This window comes from Antennarius striatus, chromosome 7 (assembly GCF_040054535.1).
Source record: "Antennarius striatus isolate MH-2024 chromosome 7, ASM4005453v1, whole genome shotgun sequence".
Classification (NCBI taxonomy): domain Eukaryota; kingdom Metazoa; phylum Chordata; class Actinopteri; order Lophiiformes; family Antennariidae; genus Antennarius; species Antennarius striatus.
Genome location: NC_090782.1, coordinates 4735737 through 4763435, shown reverse-complemented (window position 1 = coordinate 4763435; position 27699 = coordinate 4735737). Strand labels below are relative to the sequence as shown.

The following is a 27699-nucleotide window of genomic DNA, read 5'->3' as shown; positions in this document are numbered from 1 at the left end:
GTGACCACCGCGGAAGTAACTTCTTGTTGACACGGAAGAGAGACGCGTTAGGGATGTTTTGTTCTTGAAGGTATAAAAGTCGACATAAAGGGGAGAGTTTAGTGGTTAATTGTATTTGAAGCGACAGATTAAAGTTTGACCAACAAACCGATAACCATAATGTCTACCAGTTACTTACAGGTGAGTTCAAAACTTTGAGTTGGTTTCGTTACGCGTTCATGATTCATCGGGAGACATGAGCAACATTGACGTTTAGTAAAAAACCCTTAAGTACACGGTGTAAAACACGTCCATTTAAATCCAACGACGAACTAACGTAGGCTTCGTGTTCTGAAAGTGAAAAAGAACGACTTTATCAATGTTAAATAGTATTTTTTATGGATCGGTTGCATGTTGCCATGTTGTTGAAAACCCCCTTATCGGATATTCTCCCTTTAAGGTGGAGGAACGAAATCAATTTCCTCAAGTACTGTACCTAAATAATATTTAATGTCCTCTGACTTTAGTCAAGTATTAAGTTCAATGTAGTATTTCAAAGGAAATGTTGATTTTTTTGTTGTTGTTTTTTTGCGCTATGTTTATTTAATAGCCGTGGGTGCTGGTCGGACTTCTGTTTGACATCATACTGCAGTATTAAAACATCCCGTGACACCCCTGAATTCAAATTTTACCCTGATCTACTTGCATAGGTCATAGATCAAAGCTAGTGCTCTGACCTACCTTTGATCTATGGTCTTACTCACACTGGTCTTCTTCCTTGTCTTTCTACCTTATCCGGTTCCTGACTGTACAAAAGTTTAAATTTGACCTTGACCCAGTTTTCTCAAGGTCATCATCTCATTTTCATGCCCTTTCCCGCCCGAGTAATGTGCTTTTTGTCTCATCTTTCTGTCTGCAACGGTTGCGAAGATATTTAGTGGACATACTAACAAACGGACGAACACTCAAACACTGACAATTACATTACATCACCGCTTTGAAGCGGGATGTAACTAGAGAGTAATAATGAATGACTTTTCAGCATTTATAACACTATTAATGAACAGTAAGCAGAAAGAGAGTCCAAAAAGATTATAACAATCTGACAACAGGAAAGTTTCCTAACTGTATGTTTTGTATGTTGTCTGTCATTTGCAGAAAGCCATTAATATCGCCACTAAAGCTTCAGAGGAAGACAAAGCACAAAATTATGAGGAGGCCTTGAAGCTTTATATGGAAGCAATCAACATTTTTCTTCATGTTGTCAAATGTATGTAATGTGTGATTTCTGTCACACATGGATTTTTTTTTTTACAAGATTTGCCTGAATATTTCGTTTCTCTTACTTGAAATCTGCCCCTTTTAATATAGCACCATCATCTAAACTGCTGACTTTATTGCAGATGAGGTCAAGGGTGAGCGCGCAACACAGAGCGTCAGGGCTAAGTGTGTGGACTACCTGGAAAGATCCGAGCAGCTGAAAGAGTATCTGAACAAGCAGAAGAATCCTCCAGCCAAACCTGTGAAAGAGTCCAGTGACAAAGGGTGAGACTGAACGATTAAAAGGTTAAATGTTAATATTCACAGAGATTTTTTCTGTTGTGACAATTTCAGTACATAAGGATCATTTTCATTACAGTATACCTGAAGAAAGTGTCAAACAAGGCTGGTGATTTCTCAAAAAAAGTGTTTTTGTGTGATTTGGTAGTTTTTATTGGCCAAATAAAAACAAAGTCTAGGCATAATTATTGAATAATTGTGGAATTTTTTTTACTAAATGAACACCTTACAGTACTGTACATTCAAATTAAGTCCCAAAAATGTGTCTCTGAAATTTCTTGCCTAAAATTTGTCTGCGATGAAGATTCTTCAGACCAAACTCTGATCACCTTTCTAGAGTCTCATGTCTAGAGCGTCTGTAGATGGGCCAGGAACCGAATGTCCAATGTTTGCCTCCTTACAGACAAGTTCAAAATTTTATATATTCTAGTTATGTTAATTATTTGACAAGATTTTCACCATGAACACTGTCTCAATTTTCTCTATATAACAGCAATTTTGAAACTTTCATTGTGATCTGTAGAGCGTAATGTGTTGCGGTATCTGTAACATTTAAATGCATAATTATATTTACTGTGAAAATAAAATACATTATGATGTTGGCACTGAATTTCAGGGATGACAGTGCAGAGGGGGATGACTCGGAAAAAAAGAAGTTCCAAAATCAGCTCTCAGGTAAATGACTGTCACGCCATTAAATGAACATAGAGGCAAATCCTGCCTTAAATATGACTGTCTTTGACATCTCACAAAGTAACAAATGATTCAATCTATAAAGTTCATATCACACCCGTCTACCTTATAGGTGCAATTGTAATGGAAAAGCCAAATATTAAGTGGGACGATGTAGCTGGACTCGAGGGAGCCAAAGAAGCCTTGAAAGAAGCTGTGATCCTGCCAATCAAATTCCCTCATCTGTTCACAGGTACTGAAATCAGGAGTTGATGATAAACCTGAAGATGAATTGTATTTAATAAAACGGTGTCTATTTGTGTAGGAAAGCGAACTCCGTGGCGGGGCATTCTTCTGTTTGGCCCACCAGGAACAGGGAAATCTTATCTTGCCAAGGCAGTAGCCACAGAAGCCAACAACTCCACCTTCTTCTCCATCTCCTCCTCTGACCTTGTGTCCAAGTGGTTGGGAGAAAGTGAAAAGTGAGACCTGGGTTATTTACACAATAATAAAATTAGGAATATATTAAAGGAACCATAATCATCTATTGTTTTTTCACCATCTGTTCCCTTCCAGGTTGGTCAAGAACTTGTTCACTCTTGCTCGAGAAAACAAGCCATCTATCATTTTCATTGATGAGATCGACTCCCTCTGTGGCTCCAGAAGCGAGAATGAGAGTGAAGCAGCTAGAAGAATCAAGACAGAGTTCCTTGTCCAGATGCAAGGTCAGCAAGAAGAAATCACCCCTAAATCTGGATGGCAGTACTTTGTGTGTGAAATTTTGCTTTTCTCTAAGGTGTTGGAACTGATAATGAAGGGATCCTGGTGCTTGGAGCCACAAACATACCATGGACACTGGACTCAGCAATCAGGAGAAGGTTGGCTTAACTAACACAAATAAAAAGTCTGCGTTGTCTTTGAAAAGCTGCAATTAGTTGTGATATTAAATACTATGTAATGCCTGATTTAGTCTTTTGTTTGTCTCAGGTTTGAGAAAAGGATCTACATTCCTCTGCCAGAGGAACACGCTCGCTCCTTCATGTTCAAACTGCATCTGGGCTCCACCCCTAACGACCTGACGGAGGGGGACTTCATCGCTCTGGGCAAAAAGACAGAGGGCTACTCTGGAGCAGACATCAGCATTATCGTCAGGGACGCCCTCATGCAGCCAGTCAGGAAGGTTCAGTCGGCCACACACTTCAAAAAGGTAAAGATGTGTTAGCATCTGGGAATCCAACAGAACTGGTGGATTCCCAGATGTTATCCCAGAGTAAGAGTAATCTCAACAGCTATTGGATGGATTAAATTCAAATTTGAGACACTGATTTCTGTGCTCATTCCTGAGCTCTTCATCCCGTGAACTCACAAAGTCAACATTTCATTGCTTTTATACTACAATAATCCCACGTTACTCGCCATTAATGCATTCCAGGACCACCCGCGAAAAACAGAATTCTGCGATATATCGACCAAATATTTATTTTATTATTTAATACTGATTTTGAACCACCTTTTATCTGTAATACCTTTTCCCACACTCTTATACTTCTTAAAACACTTTTGTATTAAAGAAAAGTTGCAGGAGGAGCCGTGAGTCTTGGAACACAGCGTACACACGGATGCTGTCAGTCAATAGCACGCGCGTACGGTATCACATGACTACCTATTAAAAATCTGCGATGTATTGAAGCCATGCATCTTGAAGCACGAATAAGTGCTTCAAAGTATACTTACCAGTACATCTGATGACATTACCATAAATGTAAATTAGTAAATTAACCTGTCATTAAGGTTCGTGGGTCATCATGGAACAATCCCAGTGTTGTGGTGGATGACCTCCTGACTCCATGCTCACCTGGTGATCCCAACGCCATCAAGATGACATGGATGGATGTTCCTGGGGAAAAACTTCTAGAGCCAGTCGTGTGCAAGGTGAGAAAAAAACTTCAAATAGGAAAGTATGATTGTGATATTGATTAATTGATGAAACAGACAAATGGGGATATTTGGCCTCAGTGTTGTTCACCTTTATTTTGAAGTCAAAGGTTGTGACTCCTGATTTTTTTTCCCCTACAGGATGACATGTTGAGGTCACTGGCAAACACCAAGCCAACGGTGAATGAAGAGGACTTGGAGAAGCTGAAGAAGTTTACTGATGATTTTGGTCAAGAAGGCTAAAGTTACTCTCTATCACTTCTTCACATTAATCCAAGCAAATATTTACCGTATACTGTCAGGAACACTTGTGAGGATTCAAGTCATCTTTTGGTCATAAATATTAGCGTTCAAGTTAGTAACAGAAAAGCAAGCTTTTGTTAAGAGAGAACAAGTTAGGCCCAACAACTACTACACCATCATCATCATCACATGAAAAAGTGATAGGGATTAGTCAAAGGGTTTAACTGTTCCATGTTCTGAAAATGTTCCGTTCTGGAGAATCCTTTGGACACCAGGCGTCTCTAGAGCACCACAGTGCGTAATTTATATAACATGTTGTTGTGGTGCTTTTGTTTTAATTGAATATTTTTGGCAAACATCTTACCAATATAACAGTTTATCACTATTTTGTGGTGCCTTCTGTTCATCTTTGCACATATTTGAGCAACTATTCATGTTTTTCCAAATCAATTAAATACTTTTTTTTCGAAATGGGTTAACATCTACTCTACTCATCTATGAATATTGCATCTGGCAGGATATATCGTCTTTACAGAATCATTTGGGGGTTTTGAAAAATAGCCCTTGTAGAAATATGAAATCATAATACATACAAATTGTGTATACCCATAGAGACTTTTTACTGTTTTACTACATTTGTCATTACTTTTAAATCTGCTTCCTTAAGAAATTAAGCCTTAGTTGAAAGCTACTTTTTCTATTGATTGTTCAACACATAAATTATGAACTATTATACATCCTGTAAATGGGTTCCTACTGGGCTATTGGGTGTTTTGTTTCTTTTCTGGTTTACAGATGATTTATTGGTTACATACATAAAAACTATACTTTTTTGGATTCTACATGACATGTTCTGTGAACAGACGTCTCTGTTAAATAAACATTAAAGAAAAACTAGGAGTCACAGTTAACTTTATAAACACATTTAATAATTAAAATACATCTCTGATACATTTTAGTGGAAATACAGGGTATCTCCACTAATTTAATGACTACATTGGTTAGGAGAAAAAATTGCACATCATTCAACATTTTAGGACCGGTAAAAATGAAGCTCACACAAGCAGATCATTGGCTGAAAAGAAACAATCTGAAACTGCAAATCTCACATCTTGTTAGTGACATCAGTAAAGATATGTAGTCCAAGAATGTTTTACTGAGCTGAAGTTGCATGTCAGTTATAATCATGTGAGAGAAAGGCTAAGCTAACATTTCAGTCATATGGAGTGAAACAATAAAAGTCCTGACCAATTGGAAAATTACTAGATCTCTGATGAAACCTGAAAAAAGTGTGTGACTTAGCAGCTGCCAAAGGAAACATGACCATAAATAATGCATGCAGATATAAGAGGGAGCAATATCCCTTTTCACTTTAAAGCACTTCTGTCAATGCAAGTGTTTCATCATACGGCCCCTTCTTTGTGTTGACATTAGAAGCTGACATTCATTCCAACTGGTTTCTGCCAAATGGTGACTTCAAAATGCTACACTGCAAGTGATTATTGCTTTATTTGTGTGCACTCCCCTCTATAAAGCTGTCCATAGCTAAGCAGCTTTTCACCGCAAATACCCTGAGAAGCCAAACAAACACTGCATTATTCACAACCAAACAAAAAATGCATGTAAAACAAAGGTGCAGTACAAAAAGAAAAAAAACATACAGCAAACAAAGGACAAATGTGCTTGATGAAACAAAATCATACTTGAAAAGGAGCAAGATGACCTGAAGTATAGAAAATTACAGTCATTTAATGAACTTAAAAGTAACATTATTTTAATTAAGAAGGTTTAAGATCAGTCAACACAAAGGCAGTGGGATGTAATCACAAAGGGCACAAATGAGAAATGGTAGGAGTTTTAACTTAGTATTGTATATATATATATATACATATACATATATACACACACACACTGTATCAAACACAAAGTAATTCACTGCCCATCACAATCATGCTTCATAGATAGAAATAGCCAAAGACACATTTCACTCCAACTCATGTGATAGCACAGAGAAGAAGAAGAATGCTGCTATTTTGGGGCGAAGTTGTGCTACTTGACTCTCACTTATTGTAGCACTAAAAAACAGAGAAGAGAGAGCCAATTGCCAAACCAGTGGCTGCACCAGCGAGCATGCTCAAAGCCACATCACCACCATCGTTACGGCGGCGTTCTTGGATGACAACGTGGTTCACTCCAGCAGCAGGGTATCCACCTAAAATGTGCAACAATTAAGTGATACAGTATTTACAGTGACGACATTTAAACTGAAAACAAAACCAAAACCTTAACATAGACGAAGATTTTAAAAAAGACAAAAAAAATTCAGGACACAATGTACACTGACATAAAGAATGTAGAAAGCTCATTTCCTTTATGCAAAGCATCATGTGTCATATGCCATCTTAGAGCCAACACGATGATTTGTGTGTGTTCTCACGCTGACATACAAGTGTTATTTACCTTGGTATTGATAAGGGTATGCTACGGCGTAGGGCTGGCCATCAGCAGCGTATACAATCTGTGTCGCGTGTGGTGGAGGAGCAACATATTCCCCATATGGACCTTGGGCATAAGCCTGCTAAAAATGTCGAGAAAATATTAAAGAATCCAGTAAAAGATGTGAGTACAAGTAAAACCTTCAAATCATCAGTCACTTCATTCTGTATTCATTTCATAAATACAATTTAGTAGCGTATTTAAACACTTCGATAATTTCGCCAGTAGATGGTAGTAGGATCCCACTTTATCACAAAGTTTCTTCCATTTGATTGGCTCTGCCCTCAGGTGTCATGTCAAACCAAAAACAAAATAAACATGTAAACATGACATAGACATAAACGTGACATGTAGCACAAATTATGAACACGGTATAATCATATTGTATTTTGACCAATTGGTTTAGTTTGTATGCCTGTCTTCTGTTGTAGATACATTCTCAAAACTCAGTTTGACCAACAGACCAACTTAAAAAGAAAATAATGTTGAAACTTGAAATGCACTGGCGTGTTGACATAGTTTTTACTTTTAATCAGTATGAAACTTAATTGTAAAATAATCCTAATCCTAAAATTTCTTATGCCTTTTACCTGTTGTGGAGGAGCATATTCCGAATACGGGGGAGGAGCCGATGCCATCACTTCCTGTGCAAAGCCAATCTGAGGGGCATTGACCACCTAATAGTAAGAAGGAAAAAAAAATTTTTTCTCGCCTTCTTAATTACAGTAGTCCTAACTGAGCTGCTATGTAAACACACATCGATTCATCAACTCCTAATAGAAAAAGTAGAGAATTTTGACGACAGTGAAGTGTGCCACATGGAAGTTACATGAAAGCTATATAATTACAGCACACAATGTTATTTTCACACAGTCAGGAACAGGGAGCTGCAATATCTCCAGCCCCCAGATTAATGCTCCTTTTTGGTTAACAAATGAGCGCCAGTAATCCAACATTTGGCAGACACCTACTGTATTCATTCTGGCATCTTGAAGTGCCAAGGTCCAGGCCCTGCAACACAAAATCTTGGAATTTAATAAAACAGAAGATGTATTTTATGAAACTATAAACACAGAATACCTTAAAAAAAGAGAAAAGCAAGGAGGCAAAACAATTAAGCAATATAATGACCACATCTATTGTAGCTGTTGACTTACAGAGCATCATCTGCACTATCTGCACATAAGCTGATGACCCGTCCGTCTCTGCACACTATCTGGAGCAGAGCATCACGCATCTTCCCCTCAGGTGGGTTCAACTCTAAGAAGCACAGAAAGCATGTTAGAGATACAGTACTGTGTTTTAAGAAGTTAAAAGTGGTACATTTTCTTTCCTGTTGAGTCAGTGGCATCAGTACCTTGACATGCAGATGAATTGCGGATGTTAATACAATCGACCCTCATGTGGATTTCATCCTCCATGTCACGTCGTTGTTGATCATTATAGAACACGAGACGTCCATCGGCCCACAGGTCAAACCAGTTTCTTTTCCATCGACGCAGTATGGTGCCTTCAATGACAATATACCGCATTGGAAATCAGTCCAAATAGATTTTGCTGACACCGGATCTCATCTTCGCCCATCAAGTGAACAGAAAGCTGTTCAAAGTGATGCACCTATTACTGTACTCACTTTGTCGATGAAGCCAACCACTCTTTACCATAGCCATAACAGAGGCAGGATCTAAAACAATAAAAGTAATACAACAATCAGATATTTATTATATTCAGTTTATTGTTTTCTTTCCAGACATGTTATTACAGCGGACTTCACCTTTATCACTTTTGCATCATCCACAACATCCACAACATTTGGCTTGTAAAATTCCCGTCCCCAGAATCAGCATCTCTCTCATTACAACACGTTATCAACCAAATTCATACATTAAATGTCACATTTCACAGTGATGTTTTTCACAGGCATAGCACATGTAGTTTAATAAGCCATAAAAATCTCAGACATTAACCATCATGTACTTCAGAACTATAACCTTGCAAAGACAAGTTTTTAAATGCTTTTAAAAGGCAGATAAGAGTTACTACACTCCAAATTTCGTTGTCCAGTTTGTTCCAAAGTTTGACAGCATTAAATGATAAAGAAAATGTTTCAAATGTGAAAGATAGACAGATGGAAATCATAAGATGACAAACAGAACGAAACAAAGAAAGAATCAAAGAAAGAAAGAAATAAAGATCTGGTGGGTGTGACATCATCAGTCAAACCTCGTGACTACTGATAGAAGTAATAGTCAACAATAATACTGTATCTAACTGCACTTTACAACGTAAGTATATGTTTGAGGACACGTTGTTTATTTAGCAACAACACTAGTCTTGGCTAAATTTTGACATTTAATTTATTGATGTATAAAGTATCAGAAGCCAGCTGCATTTAACTCTCAGTGCACGTTAGTTAGCTAGCCTAACAGTGCTCGACAATTCCTTCAAGTAAGACGTAATAGCAAGATGTCAGCTAAACAAGTTAGCTAAACACATCATCATTACCTAATCTGTTTAAATGTGCGTTAAAGAGCTGGAATATTAAACATTAGCTGCTCGTTATCGTTATGATTTCACTGTTTCTTTGGATATAATTTGGTAAAGTTTCTCTTTTGGTTACTTACGTGATTATCAGTAAGTCTGTTTTAGAGACTAATCTCGTGAGGATACATCAAACACGGAAGTTAGATGGTGAGAAAAAAGATGGTCTACTCGTGTAATATTCCTGGACCTACTGTGACGCAAATACTCAGTCTGCTGCCACTCATTTGCGTCTCGAGGATAGTTACTGTTCGTCCCACCAATAAAACATCTTTGGTACCGTTGAATATCTTTGGGAAGGAGGGCGTTTTCTGTTTTGAATGACGTAACTTATCAGCTGACAACAGGGAAAGTGCCCCAAACGCGTCAGTAAAGTCCTCTTTTGCTCGGCTTCCGCGCTTTTCTAACAGCTCGTACGTGAATAATGAACGAAACTGAGAGAAATAAAAACCATCTGCAACGAATTTGTTAAGCGGGGTTTAAAACTAACTGACGTGGCCAGAGTTACAGTATATTGTAGTTGTAGTGTTAATCTTGATATAAGTGTATCTACATCAGTGTTCCCACATAAATAACGTACACATAAATGTGAATAACTTGTATAAATCGAGTTATTTAGATCTATGACGCTGAAGCGCTGTATTTTATGTGGCGTCATATGTAATGTCAAGTGAAGGGAATCGATGCGATGTGTGCAGGACGACACGACCTCTCAACACATCGGCCGGTGCTGCGCATGCGAGTCACAACCTCGCGTTCAGAAAAGTTGGATACTACGGATTCTGGTGCATGTTTCGGGGAGAGTAGCGGATCCTGCGTCCTTGTAATAGTGAGAGCAGTTTTATTACCACCAAGAAAGCGTTAAGACTAGCAGCTATCTCCGGGCTACTGACGCAAAAAGCCACTCAGACAGTAATTACAAAGCTTACGGCTGTCGCGTAGAAGCTACACGGCAACCGCTGACCTGAAATGGCGACTGCTATATACTTGGAACATTACCTAGACAGTAAGTATTTGGGAACACTCCCTTTTGGCATTGATATTTTAAGCATTTATTTGAGGTGTAATGTTATTGTGTTGTTTTTTTACTTCGTTGGTGACGATCAAATGGACGTTTGCTACGACGGATACATGTCACCTAACTAGCTAACTAGCCAACCGATTAGCATCGCGATATAACTTTCGGTGGAATTAAGTTTGGCAAACTCCATGTATTGTGTGAAATTTACACACGGTGAGTTTAAAAGTGTCTGGACTAATGTCACACTAACCAGGAGTTAAACGCAATAAGCTAATTAACGGATGGTGTCCGTCTCATACTCTTCGCACACAAGTTAGCAGCTCGGGCACTAGCGCTGGTTTTAACACGATCGGTTTGAGCATTACTGTGTCCCGCAACATTCTAAAGGTTAAGACATTTGATCTCTTGGTTCGGTGTTTGTTTTTGTTTGTTTAGATACACCGTGTATTTACAACCTGTTGGAAACCGCGTTTCCCGTAACCAGTTACGCGCCGGGGCGGGGTGTTTGAAGTGCGTCACACAGTGAAGGCCGGGCCCTCCATTAGGTGCTGCGTGCTCCGCGTTCATCAACAGAAAATCACCAACTTTTAAATAAAATATGAATCATTTAAAGAAGTTTTCTTTTAAATGTGATTTAGTTATTATTATTTGTACTTTTTCCTTTTATTTTTACTTAAATATTATAAAATCTCTGGTTTTATTTTACCATTAACCAACTAATAAGTCAGTGTTAAACAAGAAATTAAATCATACTAATTTTTTGTCATGGGTTTCTGTCCAGAGCAGCTTATTTCTTTTTTTTTCTTTCTGACTGCTTCTGCAAAAATCTGAGGGCCACAGTTCTACATTTTAGAGAAACTATTTCTATTATAATCAAATGGGAGAGAAAAAACCCTATAATTTAGATATTTCTTTTTTTTTGCATGGTTTTTACTCATTCATTGAATACACTGAGCATTAAGAAGTCGTTACCACAAGAGCTCCACATTGTTTCATCTTGCTTAGTGTAATTATGAAATACATGATGGTAAGAGATTTTTTAAAGCGCTAAATATTGGCTGGACCCTGAGTTACATGCATCAAGTGGATCAATAATTTTTTTCTAAGGAGGTCTCCCTTTTTCCCCCCTTATCTTTATTCCAATCTCTTTTCTAGGTATTGAAAACTTGCCGTGTGAGCTACAGAGAAACTTTACTTTGATGCGGGACCTGGACAATAGGACTGAAGGTGATCATTTCATCTATGAACGGTTTTATCTCAATCAGTACTAATTAGTTGTTTGTGTATATCTTGCATTGGCATGTGAAAATGTCTGTTGTGGAAGAATACCTACAAGCTATAACTGTATAACTGACACCTCTTGAGAAGTTGTGGTTGGACAGGGTAGCTTTCATGTGTTGTAATATTTAAGAAAAAAAAACACGTGCATTATTCAATCATTACTTGGTTCCCACATTTGTATTGTTGTGCAGAAAAAAAAGGAGAAATTGAAAAATTGGCTGAAGAGTATGTTGCTACAGTGAAGAACCTGGCCTCAGAACAGAGAATGGAACACCTGCAGAAGATCCAGAATGCCTACAGCAAGTGCAAAGAGTTTAGTGATGACAAGGTCCAGCTTGCTATGCAGACATATGAAATGGTGAGTCCACAACCTACTAGTGTTGAGTTCACCTGTCAACTCTTGAGGGATTTTGTCAAGTTTCATAAAGTCAGTATTTAGAAAAAGTCATAAGTTTTGTTCTAAATTACTTTTTGAAAATATATTTTTAAATGCATACATACATATGTTTAGGTTCCAATCCACTTGAAATCCTTTGATTGCAGGTAGACAAACACATCCGCAGACTAGATGCCGATCTCGCACGGTTTGAGAATGAGCTGAAGGAGAAACTGGAACTGAGTGGCTATGAAAGTACAGAGGGAAGAGGAGTGAAGAGTAAGTTTGTGAAAGGCTGTTCCATTGTGCAGAATTAAAAATGAGATTGATGCATATATACATATGTGCTGACATTTTTCACAGAGGGTGAGTCCAGAGGGTTGAGGGAGAAACGTGGATCCAAGAGAAAAGGAAGAAAAGGTTCTGATGAAGATTCTCCCAAAAAGAAAAAGATGAAAAACAGGTATTGGCCATCTCAGTTAGGTTAAATATTCACCAGAAGAATCTTTTTAAGATATTTATCACAGCTAAAACGCTTGTGAGATTCATACAAGCATTTATTTTGATTACTAATGACTCATAAGTTTGACTGCTATTTAATAATGATTGTGTGTCATATTTCTTTTGTTGGATTTGCAGCCCAGATTTGAGTGACGCTCTGCTTCCCATGCAGCCTTCAGATGTCTTAGACATGCCAGTGGATCCCAATGAACCTACGTACTGCCTGTGCCATCAGGTGTCATATGGAGAAATGATTGGATGTGACAACCCAGATGTAGGTTTTCAGTATTTTTTATTTCTTGTCAACATAATATTTTTTGACATCCCTTACAGATTCTTCATTCTGATTTTTTTATTCCTTAGTGTCCAATTGAGTGGTTTCACTTTGCCTGTGTTGATCTTGCCACAAAACCCAAAGGAAAATGGTAAGAGTGATGAATTAGTTGCATATACAGGTATGCAAATACATCGTGATTGTCCTCCTTTTCCTAATTTTTTTTTATCCTCTCTTAAAACTGTCAGGTTTTGTCCAAGATGCACCCAAGACAAGAAGAAAAAATGAGATTTATTTTACTAAAGTGAGTGTATGTATGATTGATGTAGTTAAATGGGTTAATATAAGAATATATACATATTTTAGTTCATATAACTCCATACAAATGGTTGGTCATACAGCAGTTCTAAAGGCCTAATCTGGATTTGGACTTGAGTGACACCTGTGGTATCGGTGGAAACCTTATAAATGATTACAGTTTATCATTGGATTTTATGCCACTGTTGTCTATTAGCCTCAGAGTAAGTCATTCTCCTGTATTTATATTTTTTTCTTTTATTCTTGGGAAATTAGTCTGGGCAGCGGAGTTAAAAATTAGAAAATTATTAACAATCAGAGACCTTCCTGCTAAGTCATATAGTGTATTTATTATTATGAACATACTCAGATATCCTGGATTGTGGCTTTGGCCTACTTGAAATTTTCAATTTTATAAAGTTCTATTTTTAAACAAATTAACAGCCTGCTGAGAATTTAGAAATTCAACACTTAAATCCTTTCCAAAAGTTGATGGTAAAAGGAATTATGTGTCAGATATCCAGTTAGCTACCTCCTTAGGGAATGCTTCTGCACTGTGTAAATGACTGCCGTTTATACCATTGTCACAGATTGTTTTAATTCGCTTAAACCAAACAAAACAATGTTCACTCTTGATTTTTTTAAAAATGACATTTTTGAATGTATTGTGGTATTTGCAGTCAGTCATTCAGTGCCTTTTCAATTGAATGAGGTATTTAAGCACTTTGAATGGAATATTCCCTTGTAGAGGTTTCATAACGCTGGCTTGATTTTATTATATAGTTTATTATTAAAACTGCAATGGTGGATCACTTCAAACCATATGGAAGAGAGTTATGTGCGTGTCTACACGCATTTCTAAACTTACGTGTATGTATGTACATATACATGTGTGTGCATTTTGTATGATAAAGTATTTTTTCCCAAAGACATATATGTATAGTAGTTGTGTTTCTATGCACTCAAATTGTGTTTCATATCTAGTATTTTAACTTTTTAATTTTAAACTGTGAATGTCACTCATTTAGATGCAAGTCACAAAAGAGCCAAAGTCTTTGTATTTTGTAACTTTCAATATTTTATAAAAAATAAACAGTCACTATTCATGTATTATTTTTTTCATTCCAGTTGAAATGGAATGAGATTATCCAATTGAAATGACAACTGTGCATTCGGAGAGATTGAATGCACTTCAGACTCTCTCTGGCTTTGCTTTTTTAACGTTTTGCAAATGTTTTATTAAAAGAGAAGCAGTTTGTGATCCACATAATTTATCCACGAGCCTTAAAGTAGTTTGGTAAATGCACAAAATCAATTCTATAAAGGGTGGTGGGTGGTTGGCTGGTTTTACAGCCAGGGATGTTTGACTCCCACTACATAAAGGTTTTCAATGATGCTTCCAGTCGGAGAGATCTCATGACTGACCAAATCTATATGAGCTGTCTATACAAAAACAGTGTGATTCTTACAGTAAAATGTACATCAATTTCAAAAACAGTGGAAAGTGTGAGGTCTTTCCGAAACGTCTGACACATTCAGCTTTATGAAATTGAAAAAAGATATGTTTTTGGTGTCCCAGAAGATAATCTCCCCCTCTCGGATTATTAAAGGCCGCATTGCACTGGTGTCGCAACCGGAGTGTCCCCCGCCTCACTCCACGAGTTGGCTTGGATAGGCTCCAGCTACTTGTGACGGCGGAAGAAGCTGGTACAGAAAATGGATTATTAAAGGATTCTGATAATTACATCTGGTGACATGAAATTTGCATTCTGAAATGTTAGGTGAAGAAGTGGGTGAGACTTCAAAATTCACTATCAGACTCATCATCCCAGCTGCACTTGTCTTTGGTGTTCTTGGTGAAGTCCATTTCCAGATCATAAACAAAGCTAGGATCATCTTTATGTTTCCGATTCCTCTCGAACAGCTCATCCATTTGTCCCTTTTTTCGAGCCAACTCTTCATCATCCAGTTTGTTCAAGTCTTCATTCGGGTCAATATCAAAAGACGCCAGGCTGTGCTCCAAGCTGAAGCCCTGCAGGTGATCTCTCAGAATGACATGAAGCTTTTCCAGCTGACTATGGGACACACCCTCCAAGTAGTCCCTGTGTCGAGGATGGTTCTTTAGCGCTTCAGCAGCAATTCTGTGGTCTGGAGATTAGGAGAGGGGACATCAATGACGTGATCACTGGAGCTACAATCAGCAGGGTTCAATGTATTTACTCCATATTCACCCAATTTATGAGCATTCTGTGTAACAAATACAGATGACACACAAGATGTTGTTCGTTCATTGTTTTACCCAGATTCTCTGACAAAGAATGTTCACACTTAGAAATATGTTTCATGTGAGTTGTTCTTATTCTGTGTGAAGAGAATTAAATGTGTTATATTAAATGTGTTGACTAAAAGTCCTAGACAACACAGGCCGCAGGTCAGGTAAAAACTACCATTTGTAATTCTGTGTGTGCTTCAGATCATTTACGTATAGATAAATAAAAATGCGAGGTTAACGAATACTGATCAACTAATTACATTTGTTGTATATGAAATGCTAAAGATCGTGTCGTCTTACCGGAATATTTTGAGAAGTTTCGAACCGGTATTATTCTTTTTCGTACTGTTTTGCTTTCCCTGTGTTCATAAATTAAAACTATGGAGGGAGGATTGAACTGTACGCCACATCGTTTAGCCACGAAGCTCATCTTCTCTTTGTATCTGTAAGCAAATGTACTTACAAATTGGCTTTGAAAGACACAAAATATTTCACTGTAGTCATTATAATATAATTATATTGCCTTTTGACACTCAAATCTGTGTTTCAGCAACGCTCTTAAGTTAGCCATCTTGAAAGATGATTAGCATCAAACGTTGCCGGGGTGGCTCCCCGGTGGGTTTTTCTGTCTTCACCGAAGCCTGACTATATTTACATTAAATATGTTTAAACAATTATGTGTGATCGATTTTGACCCTATTTGTCATTAATTAATTGCTTAATAGTGTAATTTGAAGATAAATATCTCTTTACAGCCTTCCTTTGTGCCAATTGATCTTATTTTATAGTCAGGCATATTTAACGCTTTCCTCGAAACAGACACAGGTCCTTCAATATCTTTTCCGTAAACATTTTAAAACGGCAGCTGGTGTGAGTTGTGTCGAGAGCACCATTCAAACTGTAAAAGCTCTTTTTACATCATCATTTTTTATGTATTTTGGGCGATTTTGTGTGTTTGCCTGCATATCGTCATGTTATTGTTCATTCGAAAAGGGTGAGATTGTTAAACCTTATACGCTAAAACGGTTAGTCAGTGATAAAATTTTGTCACCGAAAGTACGACAGCAGTCACCTCTTTTACAATCCCTAAAGAGAGAAGTGAAGTTGAGTGGAAACATAAATTAAAATCTATTATTAATTTTTCTGGTCAGGTTAAAAATTAGTTTCCTGAAATTAACAGCGGTATACGCATTTTATTAAATATTTTACTCATTTGACAGTCGGACTAAAAGTTCCAACAATTTTATGTTTTGTCAAAACTAAATGTGTCAGAACTATAATGTTTTTTTAAGAAAGAAAAAAAACCTCAAGCATAAATTTCTGTTTAGCTAAATTTTTTTATATTGTGTTTTTCCTTGTCTGATGATCTTCATCAAAATCTACATCTTGCAGATGAGAACAGTTGTGGTCTTCTGACGAAGTTTCTTGAAACCTCACCAGTTTCACTTGCGATCAACAAGTACGGTTTTCACAGGTAATGACAATGCATTTTCCAACTTTGAAAAGTAACTATTTCAAGACATACTATGTGTGGAATGAATAAGTGATCATCTATACGTTTTAGGGATGTGGTAATCACTGTTGAGCTCAGCCCTGATGCTCTCAGTGGATTCAGAGTTTTGCTGGTGCAAAGATGGCCTAGAGGCATTTACGTTGATCCATACCAACTTGCTTCTCTGCGCAATCAAGGTGATTGGGAGGTAAGAATGTCGTTCAATTACATTACAAAAATAACTGTCAGGATGTACTTTTGAGTAACCTACATTATATTTTCATTATCATGTATATTTCCCTAGATATTACTAGATTCATCCATTGACCTTGAAGTGCCTGCTCACAAGACTTCAGGATTCGTCTCCTATGTGTATTCCACCCCTGAAGAACCAACTCCTAGTCAGCTGACAGTAACAATTCCAGTACATGGTCGCTATCAGAAGCCTTCTTGCGACGAAAAAACCTTTACCTCTGTTGATATAGAACCTCCAGAGCTTCTGCTGCGGAGAGAAAACTGTAAGTGAATTGTATTCTGTAGTTAATTATATCTCTCAGTAACTTGGAATCATACAGTAATACAAAGTATCTAACTCCTTTAGCTTGACCAAGTCAAGATTTCAGGGTAAAATTCTGTTAAATGTAAAGGAAATTAAAATTTTCCTTTTGATCTTTTTTATTGACAGGGACACATTAAATCAAAATGTTTTAAACTCTGTATTTATATTTTCTCAAATTTATGCACTAGCTTGTTTAACTGATGACAGGACCATGAAAGGTTCCTCGTATTTGTTGGCATAGAAAAAGGAATTGGTGTTTGCCTCACTGTAACCCTTTGTCTTCCTTGTAGGTATGCAGTCCGACACTGTAAGCCCTCTTACTGTTGTAGATGCTCCCTGCACTCCAAACAATTCAAGCATTTGTACGTGGGTAAAACTCCAGCATCACAAGGTATTGGTAACTCTCCATCATATTTACTATGATTGATACTGATTATCCACTGTTCCATTTGCTCAATTACCATGTCTTGCATTCTGTAGGACCAAGGCCCTGTGAGTTTACAGTTCCCAGTGGGTGATGGGTCCTTGGTGCTGTCTGTATGTGCTGGAACTCTTCTTGTTACCATGATCTGCTGTTTGGCACTGTCCAAATATATATGGGAACATCGAGTAATTTAAGATGTACTCAACCCTTAACATGGTTGTGTTAAACAGCTCACAGACTCATAACTGTTCTGTCTGCTAGTAGGATCATTCTGACGTCACTAGAATCAATGACATAACACCTTCACTTCTGAGGTGACTCAGAGTCTGTTTCAGGATCCTTGTTTAAAAGTAATCCACATAAATCAATCAACCTTGTTCTTGGAATAGACCTCAAATACTGTAGGCAAAAGCCTGTATTTTTGTGAATCACTGTGTCTGGCAATAGAGTTGGATCAAATGGAAGAATGTAGCCCAAAGCATACAGTAAGATGAAGTGGACAAAACTGACATGGGACAAAAGTTGTGTTGTGATTTCTTTAATCCCAATTGTAAACTATATTTCAAACTACAGATAATAAAAATTAAATGTCTTGCTGAATGAAAGAACTTTTGCATCATTTTTGTTAGAACTATGCTATTTTTAAAAGAATGGAGTGTAATTACAGCATCGTAAAGCCACAGGACGTATGAGCACAGGAGAGATAGTGCTGGCTTAACTATTACGTCTAATGTTGAATCCTACTGTTCATCCATTTAAAATCCTGTCAATTTGATGTCCTGAATAATACAGCTGGAAATTGCACAGTATACACAGTGATGTTGATGAATGGTGTATCAAAGTATGTTAGTTTCTGTTTGTATTTGTGTCGATGTTGCTTTTAAGTTTGCTCAAATGCACGCAACAGTCACTGAAACGAGGTCCAAGTACATTAACGATTGGGATCCAATCATTTAAATGATCTATTCTTTTTTTCAATATTTGAAGTTACTTTTAAAGCCAATGTGTACTTTTACATAAGTAAGATTTTAAGTGCATCACATCATTTTTACGATTGTTGTTTCACACTAGAGCATTGCTCATTTAGCTAAAACAACCCAGAATCAGGAACAACACACAGTATCTTCCTGATGCACCTTAGAGACAAGTTGTATCCAGTTATAAGTTATAGGCTTACGGTTATAAAGTATCAGCCAAAACAATACATATGAATAAAAAAAAATCTACACTGATGCTGTGCTGATGGGTAAACTGCCTGGGATGGTTTGTACCCTTTTTAGAGCTCTCTTGGACTTGCCCGCAATGAGACAGACCTACACCCACAAAGTCAACAGTGAATCTGGGCAAGAAAGGCTCATAGGATGACAACATGTAGAGGCTGCTGCAGTCCATCAGTGAGAGGATTACTCTCACAACGCAGATGGAGGTCACTAGATACTCACAGTCAATCAGCTATCTTGTGTTTTTGTTGTCTCTGTGTGTTATTAGTCCTTACTGGATTAAGATGACCATCACATGGTAATATTGAAAAAAACGACAGGTTGGTATCTGGGACGCAAATTACCCAAGAAAATTCGCTGATGAAAAGTGGCCATCAATTAATCTCCTCTTTGCTTATTATAAACGTTTAACTACATTACCTAAAATAAACTTTTCACCGAGTTTATAACGTCCATTTAAAGAAGGCAAATTTTATTTCGCCTCTGATTTTCCAGTGGTTAAAATGCGTTGGTAGATGCTGGAGTGTAGTTCAGGGTAAGGCTGTCAGTCTAACACGCTGCTCACCAAGTCACCATTCATTTGCAGCAGAGACTGAATAGAGTAGGGCTGGGTCGCTAGTTCCGCTTCCCCTTCGCCATAGCGGAATTATCCAAGCGCCGAACATAGAAGAAAAGTTGCTTTGTAAATAGTTTACACTGACTTGTTTGTACATGTTGCGGCTCATTGAGGCCCCGTGTAGCGGAGGGATTACTTTTAAAGGATTCTCGGTCGTTTTCCAGACCACTTCGGATCGTTTGGAGTGAAGAACTGTCCAAGTTTAACCACTGTGGAACCTCCGGTGAGCTCCGCTGGGTCGTCTTCGTTAGCCTGCAAGTAAAGCGGATTTGTAGTTGATAGTAGAGCCTGTGCTGTTGTCCCAGTAACATATCAGACATTTCCCAGTACGAACCCGAAACGTTTGGCAACGAGATCAGTTAGCTTCCACCAGCTAAGCTACTGCTTAATTTGAGCACTCGGGATTTTCAGCGCTGGTCTCGTCATGCTAACGTTAGCTCACAGCTAGCACACTGGTTGGCCAAGGAGTCAATGCTAGCGTTAGCCTGCTAGCGTTAGCCTGCTAGCGTTAGCCTGCTAGCCGCCCCAGTTGTTACTGCATGAAGGACACTTCTGGTGGACAGAAAACTATCATTAATGAAAATAATTATCTGAATGTCTTAATATTCTTCATCATAATAATACCAAAAGTAAAGGTTCGCCTTTTGGTTTCTGTAAGAAGAGCTGTAACTTCTCATCTGGGCTCTTTTCCTGCTCCCCTTCGGATAACGTTACAACATGGGAAGTAGAGACTGGTCTGCAAAACATCTCGAAAATGTGTCACAAGGAGAAAGTGGTGCAAAACTAAAATGTGGTCACTTGTTTTCGTTTCGCTCACGCATCTTTATCCTTGTATATAACTGGGCTTGCTTTCGTACCTGTTGTTGTCGTATTACAGTGTGTTATTTGTTCAATAAGTGATTTTATCCACACTCAGGGCTCTCCAGCTCCATCTGGGTGTCTCTCTCCTCCGTCTGTTCACATTATCGTCTGAATCCGTTTAGAACGTAACTCTACATTATTAGTTAACTATTGCCTTCACAGCCTTGATATGTGTTTATTCCATGTGTTTTGCTGTTGTTGTTGTTGCTCATTGTTTGTGGTCCTGTGTGTGTTTGTTTTCCTCCAGGTGTAACTTGGTGTTTGGGCACGTCCTCCTGCAGTGCATGAGCACAACCGTGCTTCATATTGATGTGAGCGCCTCTTCGCTTTCTTTCTCTGTTTACCCTCTCATCCATCCTTGGCCACAACGCTCTCTAAGCCCTTTGAGTGATCCAGCAATCTACAGCGATGTGTGACAACGGAGACCCTGAGGATAAACCCCCTGCCCCTCCAGTGAGGATGAGTAGTACCATCTTCAGCACTGGCTCAGGCAAAGACTCTCTCTCAGCCAACCACAGCTCTAAACCGCTGCCTTCGGTCCCTGAGGAGAGAAAACCTCGCAACAAGATAATCTCAATCTTCTCTGGTGCTGAAAAAGGTAAAATAATGTTTTGACAGATAATTATGTATCTTAACAGTCAGTTGTGTGTGTGAGTTTGTTAAGTGTGGTCATGTGTGGTTCAGTAAGATTTTGTTTTTCCTCAGGCGGTAGAAAGAAGGATCGAGACAAAGAGCGGCCAGAGATTTCACCACCCTCAGATTTTGAACACACCATTCATGTTGGGTTTGATGCTGTAACCGGGGAGTTCACTGTGAGTTTTCATTCTTTGTTTATTCTCACCTGTTAAGTTGTTCAGGTTTTTACCACGAACCATTTGACCATAAACCAAAACACTCAGTTTACATCACGTCTCAGTCTGCATCATCCTTGTCTTATGCAGGGTATGCCGGAGCAATGGGCTCGTCTTCTTCAGACCTCAAACATCACCAAGTCAGAGCAGAAGAAAAACCCACAAGCTGTGCTCGATGTTCTTAAATTCTACGACTCTACAGGCAATGGTCGTCAGAAGTACCTCAGCTTCTCCTCTTCTGGTGAGTCTCACATTTGGTTAGAAAGCCTGCAGGGCATCATAAATTTCTGTCAAGTTCACCACAATGTTTATTCAGTTAATTATTGTCTAAAATCATAGTTTTATCTTCCAAGCAAATAGTTTCTTTTCTTACAAAGAGGAATTTAGTCAATGTTATCTCAGGACTTGGCAGGGCAGTGAGGACAATGGCTGATTGTGTCATCTTTCTTCACTTTGAGAGCAAGTGTCAACTTTTTATCTGATACTTGCACATGAATATATTTTGCTTAAAAACTTTTTTTTTAACAGAGAAAGATGCATTCACCCCAGGGCCTCAATCTGTAAGTATTTTCAGAATTATAAGACCCTGTTTTATTTTCGCTAAGTTTTGTCCAATAAAGACTAATACATTTTTCTTTCACTCTGTCTTAGCCTGCTAAAAAAGGCACTGAACCTTGTTCTCCAAATATCAAAGACATTGATGATGATGACGATGATGAAGCTCCTCCTCCTATTGTGGCACCAAGACCAGAACACACAAAGAGTGTATGTCCCCTAATTTAGTGTGCTTTATATTGTAGTAATTGTAAAAATGAATTCTTCCTATTATATTTTACAGGCTTGAATTGAGGAACTTGAGAATTTTATTATTCTTTTGCCTTGTTGTCCAGGTGTACACTCGCTCCGTTATTGACCCCATTCCTGCTCCAAGCCCATGTGTGGATGGAGATGTTGCATCCAAGGCTTCAGACAGACAGAAAAAGAAAGGCAAGATGTCTGATGAGGAGATCATGGACAAACTGAGTAAGTTAATAATTCACCATCAAAATGACACGTCTGTTGTCACAATAGTAGTAATGTCACCTGCTATCTTTACAAATGTGATTGTTATCTGGTTTGCAGGAACTATCGTGAGCATTGGCGATCCCAAGAAGAAGTACACCAGATATGAAAAAATTGGTCAGGGGTGAGTGTATATAGACCAGGTGCATATGGACCGTGTAGAATAGGTTTTTATGACCATTATTTAATAATTGCATTTATTAAACGAGATACCCCTTCATTTGTGCAGTGAGAGGTAGACCCTAAACCAGGGGTCAACTTCTATTCTTTACTTCATTACACTTTTCAAAAGACACTCAGAACTTTTAGAAGGATCTTCTCTGGACTCATGAGCCAGACATTAACCTCTCTGGAAGACAGTTTATGTCTTTACATCTGACGTAAACACAACAGCGTTCCACAAAAAGAATCTTCAATCATTGGCAATGTGATATTATGGGATGTGAAGATTTGCTACTTTAGGACCGGGAGGGCTAGGATTAATTCTTCATGAATTCTGTCCTCTTTAGTAGAAAATGCTGAAGGAGAATGCCAACTCATCATTCTATGAGTTAATGCTAAAGCACAAGGGTGTTGTGTTCAACACAATATTCCCTAATATGTAAATCGACCTCTGAAAAGCTGAAAAGAAATGAAAATAGATTTTTGCCCTAGCCAAAGTCTGGATGGTAACCTCTTTGAGATGCTGTGGAGGGACCTGCACAGAGGAGTTCAGTTCCTGCTTATTCCAGCAAGTCAATGAAGCTACCAGCTACTGTGCTGCCAGCTTGGCTTCAGTCTACCGTCCTGACAACAGAGACCTCAGACTGCAAAGCACCTGAAGTCTTATTACAAACAAGGATAAGACAGAATTCTTTTTAAAAACTTCAACTATTTATGTTCTGTCTACAAATTGTTACTGAGAGCGATGTGAAGGAACAGGTGATGTAACACAATGGTAAACATGAAGCTGTCACAACTACTGTGAAATGACATTTGAGTAAGAAAATGGATTTATTAAAAAACAATGTATTATTTTGTACAGGTATTATACATTTGTATGGATTTTTCAATTATAGATTTAGTTTTGTCCTACAAATGATTTATAAATCATGCAAGCTGTTTTTCTTGTCATGTAGTTTTTTGAATTTGTCTTATAGACACCGAGCAGTATTACTCTGTATACAAAAAACTAGATACATAATGTTCTTCATTTCCTTCTTCTCACAGGGCGTCAGGAACAGTGTTCACAGCTATTGATGTTGCTACAGGACAGGAGGTAAAGAGTGATCTTCCAATTTACAACTACAATAAAAAATGAACTAACACAAATAAAATACACTTCAAATGGGTGTTCATATTTTCTTTTTCCAAGCCACAAACATTAAACTCCAGAGCAGTGGGTTGTTGACCCTGACATCGTGTTTTATCTTGGTTCCTAGAGACTTTTGTTAAATTTGTTTCATTCTGAATCTTACAAATCTCTGAATCCCACTGCTCTTCAACAGGTTGCAATTAAACAGATCAACCTGCAAAAGCAGCCGAAGAAGGAGCTGATCATCAATGAGATTCTAGTGATGAAGGAGTTGAAGAACCCCAACATCGTCAACTTTTTAGACAGGTGAGACTGGAAGTAACAATGCAACCTGATTACAACTAAAACAATGTTGTCACAAAGCCATGGCTGAACAGCAGTATGTGACATTTATTTGTGTGTCTGGCAGTTTTCTAATGGGGGAGGAGCTATTTGTGGTCATGGAGTATCTTGCCGGTGGTTCCCTGACAGATGTAGTTACAGAGACCTGCATGGATGAAGCCCAGATAGCTGCTGTCTGCCGAGAGGTACGCCACACAGCAACCAGAGGAGCATTTCATCAGACTTAACTTGTAATAACTTCTCTATTCCTCCATGCTTGTCTCCATATTTGCAGTGTTTACAAGCTTTGGATTTCCTGCATGCGAACCAAGTCATTCACAGAGACATCAAAAGTGACAATGTGTTACTCGGTATGGACGGCTCTGTCAAGCTGAGTAAGTCCATTGTGGATCTTTTAGTAGCCTAGTAAAGATGGATTACTGCACCCTTTTATGGTCAAGGCTTTTATTCTTCTCTGTCTCCTCGACAGCCGATTTTGGCTTCTGTGCCCAGATCACTCCAGAGCAGAGCAAACGCAGCACCATGGTGGGCACGCCTTACTGGATGGCTCCTGAGGTGGTGACCAGAAAGGCTTATGGGCCTAAAGTAGATATTTGGTCACTGGGCATCATGGCCATAGAGATGGTTGAAGGAGAACCTCCCTACCTTAACGAGAACCCACTACGAGTGAGTGAGAACATTTTGATCCTCTTTGTTGTTTACCTGTCGTTTGTTTCTGACTAAAGACATTTAACTCTCACAAATCAAATCAGTTCAACAAATTCATATTCCCTTACAAAATAGAGTCAAAGGGAATGTAATTATACATAAAAAGGTGGTTATATGTTATGGGTTATTTGTCAGGTTTAAGTACAGTTGCTGGACAATCACATTTTTAAAGCCAGGAGTCGACATAAAAGCAGAATAAAAATGTTCCCAAGACAGTTTGCATGTACAAAATTCAAGAGGTGAGTTAGACATCAAACATGTTACCTTTTTGTACTTCAAAGGTCTAAGGATACAAATACAGGTAGTCGTCGACTTACGACCGCGATTGGGCCCGACAGATCGGTCGTAACTCGACTTGGTCGTAAATCGACTCTTAAGTAAAAATTCAATCCAGCAGCACTGGTTCTTGGCTGGGGGTCGTCCGGATCATCAGCTGGGGCAGCGTGTGGGTTGGTGGGAGCGGGAGACGATCTTTTCATAATCATTGTGAGCTTTGTCTGAATTGTTCGTTTCTTTTTCTCCTCATAAATTTCACGATATGGACGGAAAGCGTCGTTTGCCATCCGTTCAATCCTTGCAAATGTTTCTATGTTCTATGTCCATTTCTTCAAAGTGTGCACGGAGTTTATTTAACAGGGAAAAGCCTTCTGACAAGCCTTTGGTGGTGAACATTTTTTTTGTTTCCTCCTCTTCTTTCTCTGCTTCTCTTCTCTCTTCTTCTTCCACTCTTTCTTCTTCCAGCGCGATCAGTTCTTCATACAGCGCGATCATTCGTAAGTTCTCCAAGGAGAGGTTTTTTGCCAGTTTCACTATTTTCTCCCGAATCTGATCAAGTTCTTCGTCACTTTCAAATCCAGCAGAAGAGTTCACGTAACGCTTGACAGTTTTTCCATACGCCATTCATACATTTCTCCGTCACAGCCTCCTAAGCAGCCCAGCCCATCAGTAGTGGGCTGGGCTATTGATCTCACAGTGTGACTGAACAGCGTGTGTGCGCCGTGGTGACTGAAGAGAGCGCGGGAGCCTCAGAGCGTGAGTACTGTGGCTGGAGGGAATGCCCGCGTTACCCGGACATTGTGGTCGTAAAGTCGATCGGTCGTAAGTTGCATAGGTCGTAAGTCGACGACTACCTGTATTTCCATCCAGTCTTGTCTGTTGGTTCTTGATTATTAGTCACGTTTTATGTTTGTTAAATGATTTCACTCACTGTATGCAAGTTGTTTCCTGCAAACATGACAGTTATGGTTCTTCTCTTCCACTTCTTCTCTTCGCTTTGACAGGCATTATATCTCATTGCAACCAATGGCACACCTGAACTTCAGAATCCGGAGAAGCTGTCACCAGTTTTCAGGGATTTCCTCAACCGTTGCTTGGAAATGGATGTAGAAAAAAGAGGCGGAGGCAAAGAGCTGCTGCAGGTTAAACAGGCTTCCCTTTACTTTTTAAAAATCATTTTCTTTTCTTGTGTTTTGATTATATTGGCACACAATTGACTGTATTTCCCCTACTCTCTCTGTCTTTGTTGATCCATGTGCAGCATCCATTCCTGAAGCTGGCGAAGCCCCTCTCCAGTCTCACGCCTCTCATCCTGGCAGCTAAGGAGGCCATGAAGGGCAATCGTTAACTTAGAAACCGAACTTCCCAACTTTCCCATGCTGTGCACAGAAATGTGCCAACATTTAAATTTCATACCAGACAATAGGCTGAGAGTGACTCAACACTCTTGATGCAACAGCCTTAAAAGCCCTGACAAACCTCACTGTGAAGACCAAAAAATGTAGAGCACAACTCCACCGCTGTCCACATGAACTCTATGTCACACAGAAGTCAGAAGACAAGTAAAGTGCTTAGTTTCAGAGTCAGGCATAGATATTTGTAAAACAAATCACCTTGTGACAAGATAGAGCTAGGCTTGTATTTAACTTGGAATGAAGAAGATGCCTAGTTCTATTAGTTTTTTAATCAACTGCCTTAAACAGATGCAAAATGTTGCCTAATGTATTGTTGATTGTGTCAATGTTTCTCTTCCCATGATTTTTACTACCTTTGTAATTTACCTTTTCAGCTTGTCAGTGTCTTAGTTATTTTGATACTTGAATTTCATATTTGTCCCCCTTTTTGTTATAGAGTTGGATTCATCCAATGAAGACTCCTGCTATTTCCACAGTGACTTATGTTTATGGACATTTTATCTCATCGGTTGTTATAGGAAACATTTCAGTACAGTCGTCATCATGGACATTTGCTTTAATTGTGTCATTCTTCGACTGCCACACCTGACAGACATACTGTACCATTTTATCCCCTGTATCATTAGTCTTTTAATGTCAGCGGTGCACCTTACAGGCAAGTTAAAATGTTAGATTTACAGGGTTTATACTTTCTTCTTAATTGTTATTAAAATGAGTATTGTATGTCCAATTCTCTCTCTGTGTTCTCCTGGACAAAAGAAGTGCTATTTTTCCATATGTATATGATGTACTTAATAGTTAGTTTGGAAAAAAAAGTGGCCATATCATTATAGCTGTCGAAGACATGGTGACAAAAAGTGTTGACTTTTCTTTTTATCTTTTGAACAACTAACAAGCTTGTCTGTGCGATCAAATAAATGCATATGTTCGTGCTTTTATGACTTTGGTGTGAAAGTGATTGGAGTCACACAATATGTGTTATTATTTGTTTCATGATAACACGTGAACACGCTTGAAATTAGATGAATAAAAGATGTCAAAATAATAGTAACCTTTCCCATTTGTGCTAGAGCTGAAGCCATGTGGTTGTAAGCTGGGTAAGATGGATGCTTGACAGGAAGTGAGCAGAAA

At 38.5% G+C, this 27699-nt stretch overlaps 6 protein-coding genes across 8 annotated transcripts; 4 read left to right on the top strand and 2 right to left on the bottom strand.

Moving 5' to 3' along the window:
* Positions 1 to 6: 6 nt before the first annotated feature.
* LOC137598377 (vacuolar protein sorting-associated protein 4B-like) lies at positions 7 to 5283 on the top strand. The gene is made up of 11 exons (XM_068318417.1): positions 7 to 180; positions 1138 to 1249; positions 1383 to 1524; positions 2156 to 2214; positions 2345 to 2464; positions 2537 to 2693; positions 2788 to 2936; positions 3008 to 3089; positions 3199 to 3418; positions 4003 to 4143; positions 4288 to 5283. Exons 1-11 carry the CDS (start codon positions 160 to 162, stop codon positions 4387 to 4389), a joined length of 1305 nt encoding a protein of 434 aa, XP_068174518.1. The 5' UTR covers positions 7 to 159; the 3' UTR covers positions 4390 to 5283.
* A 13-nt stretch (positions 5284 to 5296) lies between these two features.
* Positions 5297 to 9642, bottom strand: plekhb2 (pleckstrin homology domain containing, family B (evectins) member 2). 2 transcript variants are annotated; one of them, XM_068318430.1, is made up of 8 exons: positions 9510 to 9642; positions 8519 to 8569; positions 8243 to 8395; positions 8043 to 8145; positions 7857 to 7896; positions 7476 to 7562; positions 6850 to 6967; positions 5297 to 6601 (listed from the first exon to the last, which is right to left on the bottom strand). In XM_068318430.1, the coding sequence occupies exons 2-8, from the start codon at positions 8553 to 8555 to the stop codon at positions 6465 to 6467; spliced, it is 675 nt and encodes a 224-aa protein (XP_068174531.1). In that variant the 5' UTR covers positions 8556 to 8569; positions 9510 to 9642; the 3' UTR covers positions 5297 to 6464. The 2 variants fall into 2 exon arrangements, with proteins under 2 accessions (XP_068174531.1, XP_068174532.1); XM_068318431.1 differs by having other exon boundaries at positions 6850 to 6964.
* Positions 9643 to 9794: 152 nt separating this feature from the next.
* ing5a (inhibitor of growth family, member 5a) lies at positions 9795 to 14282 on the top strand. The gene is made up of 8 exons (XM_068318428.1): positions 9795 to 10432; positions 11603 to 11674; positions 11920 to 12086; positions 12272 to 12383; positions 12468 to 12567; positions 12744 to 12879; positions 12969 to 13030; positions 13128 to 14282. Exons 1-8 carry the CDS (start codon positions 10396 to 10398, stop codon positions 13165 to 13167), a joined length of 726 nt encoding a protein of 241 aa, XP_068174529.1. The 5' UTR covers positions 9795 to 10395; the 3' UTR covers positions 13168 to 14282.
* Positions 14283 to 14433: 151 nt separating this feature from the next.
* cep19 (centrosomal protein 19) lies at positions 14434 to 16021 on the bottom strand. The gene is made up of 2 exons (XM_068318435.1): positions 15749 to 16021; positions 14434 to 15324 (listed from the first exon to the last, which is right to left on the bottom strand). Exons 1-2 carry the CDS (start codon positions 15876 to 15878, stop codon positions 14978 to 14980), a joined length of 477 nt encoding a protein of 158 aa, XP_068174536.1. The 5' UTR covers positions 15879 to 16021; the 3' UTR covers positions 14434 to 14977.
* Positions 16022 to 16246: 225 nt separating this feature from the next.
* pigx (phosphatidylinositol glycan anchor biosynthesis, class X) lies at positions 16247 to 19549 on the top strand. Its single transcript, XM_068318427.1, has 6 exons — positions 16247 to 16442; positions 16841 to 16922; positions 17013 to 17148; positions 17245 to 17458; positions 17790 to 17890; positions 17980 to 19549. Exons 1-6 carry the CDS (start codon positions 16379 to 16381, stop codon positions 18115 to 18117), a joined length of 735 nt encoding a protein of 244 aa, XP_068174528.1. The 5' UTR covers positions 16247 to 16378; the 3' UTR covers positions 18118 to 19549.
* A 172-nt stretch (positions 19550 to 19721) lies between these two features.
* pak2b (p21 protein (Cdc42/Rac)-activated kinase 2b) lies at positions 19722 to 27509 on the top strand. Of its 2 annotated transcripts, XM_068318416.1 has the most exons (15): positions 19724 to 19982; positions 20868 to 21218; positions 21326 to 21432; positions 21562 to 21712; positions 22000 to 22031; positions 22123 to 22236; positions 22362 to 22494; positions 22594 to 22657; positions 23743 to 23791; positions 24021 to 24133; positions 24237 to 24354; positions 24444 to 24543; positions 24639 to 24835; positions 26158 to 26295; positions 26415 to 27509. In XM_068318416.1, the coding sequence occupies exons 2-15, from the start codon at positions 21029 to 21031 to the stop codon at positions 26499 to 26501; spliced, it is 1593 nt and encodes a 530-aa protein (XP_068174517.1). In that variant the 5' UTR covers positions 19724 to 19982; positions 20868 to 21028; the 3' UTR covers positions 26502 to 27509. The 2 variants fall into 2 exon arrangements, with proteins under 2 accessions (XP_068174516.1, XP_068174517.1); XM_068318415.1 differs by having other exon boundaries at positions 19722 to 19982; positions 22362 to 22657.
* Positions 27510 to 27699: the final 190 nt, after the last annotated feature.